A 10,000-nucleotide genomic window follows, 5' to 3' on the forward strand; every position below is an offset into this window, starting at 1 on the left:
TGTGTGTGTGTGTGTGTATGTGTGTGTGTGTGTGTGTGTGTTGCACCATGTGCTACCAGCAGGGCGTGGGCGTAACTACAGACACACAAGCAAGGCTTGCTGGCTGGCGTGTCAAGTGAGTTGGCCGTGCCTGAGCTGTCTCACCTCCGCTATCTGCGCGAATACCAAGTTCCTCATATGTGTACACCCGAAGGCCATCAATCATCTTTCGCTCTGTCACATTCAATCACATCAAAGGCAAACACGTCATGAGCATCAACATGCATCACTTCGTGCTTCACCTTGTGTGTCGGTGTATCTGTGTGTGTGTGTCTGTGTATCTGTGTGTGTCTGTGTATGTGTCTATGCGTGTCTGTGTGTATACGTGTGTGCCGGTCTGTATCCGTGTTTTGTCTGCCTCTGACACATGCACTCAACCACAGCTTCCCAAACAAAGGACAGGCATGCCGACATCTACAGCACGCACGCCCAAACCCCGATCACACACACGCGCGCGCACACACGCACACACATACACAAGCGTACTCTTTTTGCGCAGCCCTTGGCTGTCGCTAAAGTCGTCCTCATCGTTGGCCCTGAGTTTGTTTGTCCATGAGGGCACCTTTCCATTGCCCTTGCCTTTGCTCCCGTCTTGCGAACCTGCATCCTTGGCGTCTTGTGTCTTCTTGCTTGCGGCGGCACTTGCAAAGATGTCGTCAATCTCACTCGCTCCCTTCTTCGTCTTCTTCTTCTTCCGCTTTGCTGTCTCGTTGTTCGCTGCTGCTTGCCCGTTCTCCTGCTTCTTCGTGACGGTCTTCTTCCCACCAGCTTCTGGCTGACCTTTGCCCTTCTTGGTCTGCTTCGTCTTCATCTCCTGCTGGTCCTGCTTCTGTTGTTTCTGCTGTTGCTGCTTGTGCTTCTTCTTTCCGTCCTTCTTGCTCTTGTGTTCCTTCGCCATCACCCCCTTCACCACACCGTCTCCTCCCTTCCTGCTCCTCTGCTCCTTGCCCTCCCCTTCTTCCTCCTTCTTCCCTCCTCCCCTTCCCATCATCTTCTTCTTCTTCGTTGTCGCAACACGTGGTGCAGCAACCCCGTCGTTCATATCCGGTGGTGGTGGTCCTTACGCACTACATTTAATGCTGTCGTGTCGCACATTCAACGCAGCCACCAACCAATTCATCGGTCAAACAAGCACTCGCACCAACCCACCTCCACTTCACCTTCACTCCACCTTCACACTCGCACTAGGTGGGCGCGTTGCGGCCATGTTTGGACGTGGGTTCCTGGACGACGATGACACCCAGGCCACCTTTGGCCTTGGGTTCACCTCTCGCTTCGGTGGCCTCTCCGGCTACGACATGGAGGACGACGTTGTGGATGCAAACATGGTCAGCGCATATGTGTGCTTGTGTCAGCGAATGTGTTTGTGTTTGTGTTTGTGTGAATGTGTTTGCGCTTGCATCGTGCACATATGTTTGTGCCTGCATCGTGCGCCTGTGAGTGTGATGGCCTTTGTATCGCGCACGTTTTTTTTTGTGGCGTGCGTCTGCGCTCGTGCAGCTGTGGTCATGTGCCTTCGCTTCTGTCCGTCTGCTTATCTGCCTCCCTTCATGGCATTACCCATTGATGTAACTTGACTCACCCTGCTTCGACTCACCCTGCTTTGACTTCTCCTTCCGCACGGTCCACCCCCGCTTTCCTCCATTGTGGGAATTGCAACAGAGCGCGTATTCTGCCTACGGTGAATCGGACGTCATCATTGAGGAGCCCATCTTCTCCAAGAAACGCCTCGGCTTCAAGTCAGTGGCTATCCAAGCGCTGTCTACTGACCATGATGATCATGTCAACAAAACAGCATGCGCGCTTGCTTCCGTACATCTGTCGCCCCTGCCTGTTTGTGTTTCTTACAATTACACTCTTCTTCCCCTTGATACACCTCAGGTTGCCGCCTTCAACAAGCATCCAGCAGGTGCATTTCCGTGTCCCCCGTTTGGCATGTTTGCATGTGGTTTTGCGTGTGTTTGCCTGAGTACTTGTGTCTTGGTGTGGGTGCACAGTTAGGAGCACACTTCGTCCGTCGCAGCAGCTCAAGCCAAATGGCGTACTGCTTGTTCATCAGGTCATCTGTGCTGGCGGCTCTGCATTTGTCGTCCTTTCCAACTCCACCATCGTCCGTCGAGCACTCAGCGGTGCAGAAGCAGATGGTGCGTATCTGTCACACAAATCGATTGCACGTTGCACTGTGTTTGTCCGCGTGTCTGTGTGTGTCTGTGTGTGTCTGTGTGTGTCTGTGTCTGTGTGTGTGTGTGTGTGTGTGTCTCTCTGTGTCTGCACGTGACACTGAGGTTCAGCTTATATCTGCCCATACCGTAACCGCTGCCGGGTGTGAATGGTGTGTTTGTGCGAGTGCAGAGGAAATCCACCCCATTCCGCGCAAGCGGGAGGGCCAGTGTACGGTGGAGCGCGTCTTCATCGATCCAACAGCAACACACATGATCACCTGGTTGGTGTGTGCACGTTGGCGTGTGTGTGTGTGTGTGTGTCTGTGCCTGTGTCTGTGTGTGTGTCTGTGTCCGTGTGTGTGCGAGCAGTCGTGCCAATGTTTTTTGCTCACACCCCTTGTATGCAATGCACATGTGCGTGTGTGCATTTGGTTATGTTGTTTGCAGTACTGTGTGCTCCGATGGGCACGAGTGCTTCTACATTCACCTCGCCTCGCCAAAGCTGGCACCATACACGCTTCACGCTGTCAAGGTTCGGTGCACAGCTACTCACACTTGTGTCTCTGTTTCTCTGCCAAAACCTTCACCTTCGCCTTTACTTGTGCCCCTTCCCTGAATGTCATCACCATCATCATCATCATCATCATCATCATGACTACAGCGCCGCAAGATCACGGCTGTTGCCTGGAATCCGCTCGCACAGCGCGGCGACCCTGCCACACAGGTGACACACGCGCAGACACATGCGCATGCACGTACGCATGCATACATGCATACATGTACATGTATACTTGTACACAGGCACACACGCACAGGCACATGCATGCTCGTGTCTGTGTGTGTTCTTGACGGCTTGGCTGAACATGAACCAGAGATGGCGTTGTGCTCGTTGTGATGCACAGGCTCTCTTTGTTTCCTTCGACACACACGCACACCCATGCACACACACACACACATTCATGCGCGCACGCCAGCCAATTCTGCTTGGGGATGCGCAAGGGAGCGTGTTTGAGATGACCGTCAACCACAACGACCACCACGCGCAGCAGGTACGCTGCACAGCGCAGCAGCAGTCGACACTAACATGCTGTCATGCTCGTGTGTACAGGGATGGCAGCCTTGTGTGTGTGTGTGTGTGTGTGTGTGTGTGTGTGTGTGTGTGTGTGTGTTTCTTGTGTGCCGCTGCGTGACTGGGTGGCTACGTGGGTGTTCATCATTGTGGGTGCTGGTGCTCGTAATGCGCTCGTGTCCCTCACATGCATTTTGCCCATGCATTCACGTTCCCCTTGACATATTGGGTTGTACACACCACCTCGTGCATCCCACAACCACACCCACGCCATACACTCTTCATCTCATCACCATACCACCGCCACCACCAACACCACCAACACCCCTTCATACTCCCTCTCCCTCCACTCTCCACTCTCCACTCTGCCAGATCTTCAGTGTGTCGGATGCGCCAGGCGGGATCATCGGTATCCATCTCGATGTGCAGCGCAGCTCGAAGCTCGGCAGCCGCTTCTACATCATCCTCGCATGCGCACAGTACGCCATCCTCCCCCGCCTGTGTGTGTGTGTGTGTGTGCGCGTGTGCACGTGTGTGTGTGTGTGTGTGTGAATGTGTGTGAATGTGCAATGCGCGTCATGCCATGAGCCCGCCTCCTTCACAACTCACGTCAACACCATCACCATCGCCATCACCATCAGCCGGTTCCTGCAGTACATGGGACCGCCGGGTCCAGAGGGGCAGCGCTTCGAGAACATCCTCAAACGCCACGAGCTCTCCAGTCAGTTCCTACGCCATCGCCACCACACACCCCATTTGTTTGCTTCGTCAACCTTATCTGCACCTTTCTCTCTGGCGCTATGCGGCTTGCCTCTATTCACACGACGCCTGACATCACCACACCACGTCACCATCACACCACACCACACCATCACATCACACCACACCATCACGCCATCACACCACGACATCACATCACGCCATCACATCACGCCACCACACCACACCACCACATCACACCATCACGCCACCATCACATCACGCCATAGGCGGGGGCCAGGAGGCGCCGGTGCTGCCGCGGTCGCAGCTGTCCATCTACCAGCGGTTTCCGTCCACCGCAGAGGCCATGGCTTGGATGACCCCGCTTGGTCCGTGCACACGCGCACGCATACACACGCGAGTGAAGAGGCGGTGCTACGCTGTGTTGTGGTTTCATCCGCTTTCTACCTGTCATCATCATCAGCATCGTCGTCGTCGGCTTAGCCCTGTACCTCCACACCTCTCACACCTCCCCTCCACACCTCTCACCTCTCACACCTCTCACATCTCACACCTCCATCACCCATCACCACCACCCTTGCCATTGATTGTCATTGTCATTGTCACGACAGGGGCATACAGCGGACACTTTGACTTTGCAAATGCGCTGCGAGACGAGAGCACAGCCATCCCCTCCTTCAACGTCATCCCGTACAACCCGGCCACAGACCGCGTCGGAGGTGCGCCTGCTGTTGGAGGGAGAGGGGTGTGCTGTTGGGAGGCGGGTGGGAAGTGGCAGAGATGCATGGCGCATGTTGAAATGCACACGCTCTCACGCGTAGCTCATGTCTGTGTGTGTCTATGTTGATCTTGACGCCATTGTGTGCGTGCGCTTGCTCATGCCCTGACCATTACGACTACCACTACCGCACCCCCCCCACCCCGTTCTTTCACATGGACGAAAGACGAGGCCGACGTGCCGGAATCGCTCGTGTTGACGGAGTTCCATCTCCTCCTTCTCTATCCCCACCAGATCCGCGCCATCTGCACCGTCAACAACAAGCAGGTCTGCCCCTCACGGCTGCTGCTCTGTGTCTGTGTCTGTCTGTCTGTTTGTCTGTTGTGTGTCTGTCTGTGTGCCTGTGTGTCGTGTGTTTTTCTTGTCCAGGTACACTTCTCCTCTCTGATCTGTACGCATGTATCTGATCTGCACCTGGGTGCTTCCACTCCGCAACAGCCCACCTCACCTCACCTCACCTCACCCCCCTTCCTCCATCTTGGGTGTGCAGGTGATGGACGAGCGGATGCCAACCGCTGCCGGCCGCTTCCAGGGCATTGTCCGCGACCCGACATCCGAGGACGTGCTGTGCTACTCCGAGAAGGTTGTCCGTCATCACCATCAGCGCCATCACCCTCACCGTCGTCACAAGTGACACCACCACCGTAGCCATCACACCTCACACTACACGACCCTCCCTCATCCTCATCCTCACACTGTCTGCTCTCCACCTTGCCCTTCTTCTCTGGTCCCGAAATCACCACCGCCGCCGCCAGACCATCTACCGCATCGACACGGCGAACGAGACGCGGGACCTGTGGCGACTCATGATGGACAAGGGCAACTTCGATGCCGCCCTGGACTACTGCACCTCAGACGATGAACGCAACGAGGTTGCTATCATTGGCCCACACGCATGCTCGCTCGTGTGCCTGTCTGTGTGTGTGTGTCTGTGTCTGTGTCTGTGTGCCTGTCTGTGTGTACGTGTGTGTGTCTGTATGTATCTGTGTGTGCCTGTGCGTCTGTGTGTGTGTGTGTGTCTGTCTTCCTCGGCACAAGTGACGCCTTCACGACGTGCGCCCCCACCGCTCTTCACCTCGTCTCACCTTCACCGCCGCTGCTATGTACAACCCCTTGCCCCTTCCACACACACACACACACACACTCTCTCTCTCTCTCTCTCTCTCTCTCTCTCTCTCTCTCTCTCTCTCTCTCTCTCTCTCTCTCTCTCTCTCTCTCACACACACACACACACTCTCTCTCTCTCTCTCAACCAGGTGCATGCCGCGCAAGCGGCGTATCTGTTTGACAACCAAGAGTTTGGCCGCGCGGCCCGTGCGTATTCGAAGACAGACGTCGCCTTTGAGACAATCGCCCTCAAGTTCCTTGGTGCGCACACACCGGAGCAGACGGTGGTGGTGATGGTGGTGGCGGTGATCGTGACCCTGGTTGCTGTGGAGTGGTGCTTGTCGCAGGCACTCGTTGACAGCAGCTGTGCTGACAGTACATCACCCACAACACAATCTACCACAATTCACCCCCATTACACCACGACACGACACGACACGACATGTGAGCAGATAAGCAAGAGGAGGGCCCTCTGCGCACGTTTCTGGAGGAGAAGCTTCATCGCCTTTCGCGTGGAGACATTACGCAACGCGCCCTCCTCACCACATGGCTCGTCGAACTCTTTCTCAACGCTCTCGACAAGGCAGAGGTAACACTTTGGCTGTTTTGCAGTCGTAGTAGTCGTGGTGGGTCTGTGTGTGTGTGTGTGTGATGCGTGCGTGTGTGTGCGTGATGTATGTGATGCGTGTGTGATGCGTGTGTGAGTGTGTGTTCGTGTGCTCATCATGGAACTGTTGTTGCTCACCTCCTGCCTCCTCGTCCGCTGCCACCGCCTCCATCACGGCCATGATGAAGACTGCGGAGAATTCTGCAACATATGAGCGTACCATGGAGGAGTTCAAGTCGTTTCTGGAAGCCGATGCCAGCCGACGTGTGCTGCACCGCGAAACGGTCGGTTGCTCGACCCGACATACGTGCATGCACCTGAACACGAACACGCACTCACTCACTTACTCACTGACTCAACTCACTCGCTCACTCGCTCCCGAACGAACGGATGAACGAACACCTACAGGTGTTTGATCTGATTTCGTCGCACGGGAACGTGGATGTGTTGCTGTTCTTTGCGCAGCTGCACAGCCAGCACGACGTTGTTGTTCAGCACTACATCCAAATGGGCCAGGCCGACAAGGCACTCGATGTCCTCAAACAAGTGGTGAGGCGCCCGGGGAGTCTGTCTGTCTGTCTGTCTGTCTGTCTGTCTGCATCTGTGTGTGTGTGCGTGCTGTTGTGTGTGTGTGTGTGTGTGCGTGTGTGTGTGTGTGCGTGTGTGTGTGTGTGTGTGTGTGTGTGTGCCTGTCTGTCTGTGGAGGGGGTGGAATGGGGCTGAGCTGTCTCCCTTGACCTGCTCACACTGCTATGTGCGACCGCCATCATTGCCACCACCACCACCGTCAGGGCAATGAGAAACCGCAGCTGATCTATCAGTTTGCCGCGGAATTGATTCAGGCGAAACCACACGAGCTCATCAGCCTTTGCAGGTCCCACCACCATGCAACACGCTGCTTGCTTTCGTTGCGTGCGTGTGTGTGTGTGTGCGCGCGCGTGTGTGTGTGTGTGTGTATCTGTGTGTCTGTGTATCTGTGTGTTTGTGTATCTGTGTGTTTGTGTATCTGTGTCTGTGCCTGTCTGTCTGTGTCTGTGTCTGTGCACGGTCGCCAAGATCGCTGCATCACACACACACACACACACACACACACACACACACACACACACACACACACACAAAACACCCTGTGCGCTTGTACTCGTCCGTGCTTCTCTCTCATCTCTCTTTCCCTCACTCCTTGCCCGTGTGTGTGTGTGTGTGTGTGTGTGTGTGTGTGTGAGAGCAGAAGGAGGCGTGCATTGCAATCTACAGCCACATGCATCTGTACGAGGAGGCGGTGGAGATGGCTCTGACTGTGGACCTTGACATGGCCGTTGAACAAGTCAGGCGCGCAAAGGACGACATCGACTTTATTGACGTCAGCTAATACGCGCACGCGCACGCACGCGGTTTCACATACATGTTTGACAACACGTTGGGTGTGAGCTTCTGAGGTTATCGTCGTGTTGTCGTCTGTGCAATGGAGTCAATGCACTCTGTTTTGTTCACGCCTCCCAACCACGCACACAAACATACATACACACACGCGCACACAAACACACATGCGTACACGCACACACACACACGTGCCTCACACTTTGGCTGTGCTTCGCGTGAGCAGCAAGCGCGGGAGAAGCAGTTGTGGCTGCGCATTGCAAATCACGTCATCAAAGTCAAGAATGACATCCCAATGGCCATGGATCTTCTCAAGGTTTGGGCAAATGCAAATTGTGGTGTTGCTTTGCTATTCCTTTGCTGGTTCGCTGCTGGTTCGCTGCTGTTCCTTTGTGTTTGTTGGTACGTTGGTTCGTTGGTTCCTTGGTTCCTTCATTCTGTCGCCCTGCCTTGTGTGCGTCTGTGTCATCTCGGCGTTGTTTGGTCCTGACATGTGTACACCACCACCAAACCCACTTCTCGGTTGCTCCAACAGCAAAGCGTGTTGAAGATTGAAGACATTCTTCCACTCTTTGACGACTTTAAGATCATCGACCCGTTCCAGGTAATTAATGCCTCCCGTTAACGCTTGTCGCCATCGTTGCACCCGCATACACACGCACACGCACACGCACACATACACACGCACAACTGTTCTTATTCCACGTCGTGCGCATGCATACGCGTTCTCACACCCACACACAACCGTCCCATCGGACTCTCACACAATCACCCTCATTCAACCTCCCCCATCACACCCTCATTCAACCACCAACACCATGACACCGTGACACGTCGTGGTGCGCGACCGCCTGCCAGCGCAACATCCAACGGAGCCTTGAGAGCTACAACAAAGAGATACAGCAGCTGCGTGAGAGTATGGAGCAGAGCACCACCAGTGCACGGGCGATCCGGGCCGACATCCTCCAGCTCAACAAGAGGTGCGTTGGGTGCTTGCAACATGCTGTGGCTGTGTGTGTATGTGTGTGTGTGAGTGTGCCTGTGTCTGTGTCTGTGTGTGTGTGGGTGGGTGTCTGTGTCTGTGTGTGTATGTGTGTATGTCTATGTGTGTGTATGTCTGTCTGTCTGTGTGTGTGCGTGTGTGTGCGTGTGTCTTGGCTCTGTGGTGCTCTGCGTCTTCTCCCTCTCGTCCCTGATTGTCTGCCATTGGATATGAGTTCGTGCTCCTGCTTGTGGCCTGCACTGGCTCACCCACGCTCTCATGTCATTCGTATCCCATCCCTCACACTCCATTTCACCAACGACAACAACAACAATTGCTGTGCAGGGTGGAGCGGGTGCACGGCGACATGATGTGCGACGTGTGCGAATACCCGCTGCTCACGCGCGCATTCTACCTCTTCCCCTGCCACCACGCCTTCCACAAGGATTGCCTCATGCGTGAGGTGGTCAAGTACCTGCCGCCATCGCAGTGTCGCCGCGTCAACACCATCAGGCAGGACCTGCGCGACCTCCCGCCAACCGCCGCCGGCGCCCGGCGCGCCCTCGCCCTCAATGTGCGCGCAGTGGCCGTGCTTGCGTGTGTGTGCGTGTGTGCGTGTGTGCGCGTGTGTGTGTGTCTGTGTGTGCGTGTGCCTGTGTGTGTGTCTGTGTGTGTGTCTGTGTGTGCGTGTGCCTGTGTGGGTTTCTGTGTGTGCGTGTGCCTGTGTGTGTGTGTGTGTGTGTGTGTGTGTGTCTGTGTGTGTGTCGCTCCACTGCTTAGGTCGCCACCTCACGCGCCCGTTCTGTTCCCATCGCCGCTCCAGGCAAAGTTGGATGAGATTGCGGGGCAGGACTGCATCGTGTGCGGCGAAATTGCCATTGAGATGATCGAGAAGCCATTCATCCCCAAGGTACGTCGGCACTGGTGGTTGTGGCTCACTCACTCACCCAACACACACACACACACACCCAACACACATACGCACTCTCACACGTCACATCACATCACATCACATCATGCCTCACACTTTTGGCCTGCAGGACCAGCTTGAGGCGTACATTGAGTCGTGGTCCACCGGGGGTGTGGATCTTGGGCCCTCTGCCGACGATGAGGAGTTTGGAATCGACAGAGAGGCGCCAATCATGGACTCATTCACGTG

General features: G+C 55.3%; 2 protein-coding genes across 2 annotated transcripts in view; one reads left to right on the forward strand and one right to left on the reverse strand.

The window, feature by feature from the left end:
• Nucleotides 1-1,101, reverse strand: part of PTSG_05505 (uncharacterized protein) — a 1,654-nt gene extending 553 nt beyond the window's left edge. The window contains exons 1-2 of the mRNA XM_004993318.1: nucleotides 526-1,101; nucleotides 145-213 (exon numbers count right to left, since the gene is read on the reverse strand). Coding sequence (XP_004993375.1) covers nucleotides 145-213; nucleotides 526-1,081 — 625 coding nt within the window. The 5' untranslated portion in view covers nucleotides 1,082-1,101. The remainder of the gene's footprint in view (nucleotides 1-144; nucleotides 214-525) is intronic.
• A 35-nt stretch (nucleotides 1,102-1,136) lies between these two features.
• The window catches only part of PTSG_12329 (uncharacterized protein), a gene marked incomplete at its 3' end in the record, with an annotated part of 8,865 nt that continues 1 nt past the window's right edge, over nucleotides 1,137-10,000 (forward strand). The window contains exons 1-27 of the mRNA XM_004993319.1: nucleotides 1,137-1,367; nucleotides 1,702-1,778; nucleotides 1,921-1,948; nucleotides 2,099-2,183; nucleotides 2,392-2,482; nucleotides 2,649-2,733; nucleotides 2,863-2,925; nucleotides 3,176-3,250; nucleotides 3,643-3,749; nucleotides 3,912-3,991; nucleotides 4,260-4,358; nucleotides 4,602-4,709; nucleotides 4,935-5,035; nucleotides 5,259-5,351; nucleotides 5,524-5,640; nucleotides 6,025-6,136; nucleotides 6,328-6,464; nucleotides 6,671-6,766; nucleotides 6,891-7,031; nucleotides 7,274-7,356; nucleotides 7,737-7,842; nucleotides 8,086-8,175; nucleotides 8,395-8,463; nucleotides 8,718-8,839; nucleotides 9,187-9,415; nucleotides 9,665-9,751; nucleotides 9,882-10,000. The exon at nucleotides 9,882-10,000 is cut by the window's right edge and continues 1 nt beyond it. Coding sequence (XP_004993376.1) covers nucleotides 1,245-1,367; nucleotides 1,702-1,778; nucleotides 1,921-1,948; nucleotides 2,099-2,183; nucleotides 2,392-2,482; nucleotides 2,649-2,733; nucleotides 2,863-2,925; nucleotides 3,176-3,250; nucleotides 3,643-3,749; nucleotides 3,912-3,991; nucleotides 4,260-4,358; nucleotides 4,602-4,709; nucleotides 4,935-5,035; nucleotides 5,259-5,351; nucleotides 5,524-5,640; nucleotides 6,025-6,136; nucleotides 6,328-6,464; nucleotides 6,671-6,766; nucleotides 6,891-7,031; nucleotides 7,274-7,356; nucleotides 7,737-7,842; nucleotides 8,086-8,175; nucleotides 8,395-8,463; nucleotides 8,718-8,839; nucleotides 9,187-9,415; nucleotides 9,665-9,751; nucleotides 9,882-10,000 — 2,723 coding nt within the window. The 5' untranslated portion in view covers nucleotides 1,137-1,244. The remainder of the gene's footprint in view (nucleotides 1,368-1,701; nucleotides 1,779-1,920; nucleotides 1,949-2,098; nucleotides 2,184-2,391; nucleotides 2,483-2,648; nucleotides 2,734-2,862; nucleotides 2,926-3,175; nucleotides 3,251-3,642; nucleotides 3,750-3,911; nucleotides 3,992-4,259; nucleotides 4,359-4,601; nucleotides 4,710-4,934; nucleotides 5,036-5,258; nucleotides 5,352-5,523; nucleotides 5,641-6,024; nucleotides 6,137-6,327; nucleotides 6,465-6,670; nucleotides 6,767-6,890; nucleotides 7,032-7,273; nucleotides 7,357-7,736; nucleotides 7,843-8,085; nucleotides 8,176-8,394; nucleotides 8,464-8,717; nucleotides 8,840-9,186; nucleotides 9,416-9,664; nucleotides 9,752-9,881) is intronic.

This window comes from Salpingoeca rosetta (assembly GCF_000188695.1).
Source record: "Salpingoeca rosetta unplaced genomic scaffold supercont1.13, whole genome shotgun sequence".
In the NCBI taxonomy this organism is placed as follows: Eukaryota; class Choanoflagellata; order Craspedida; family Salpingoecidae; genus Salpingoeca; species Salpingoeca rosetta.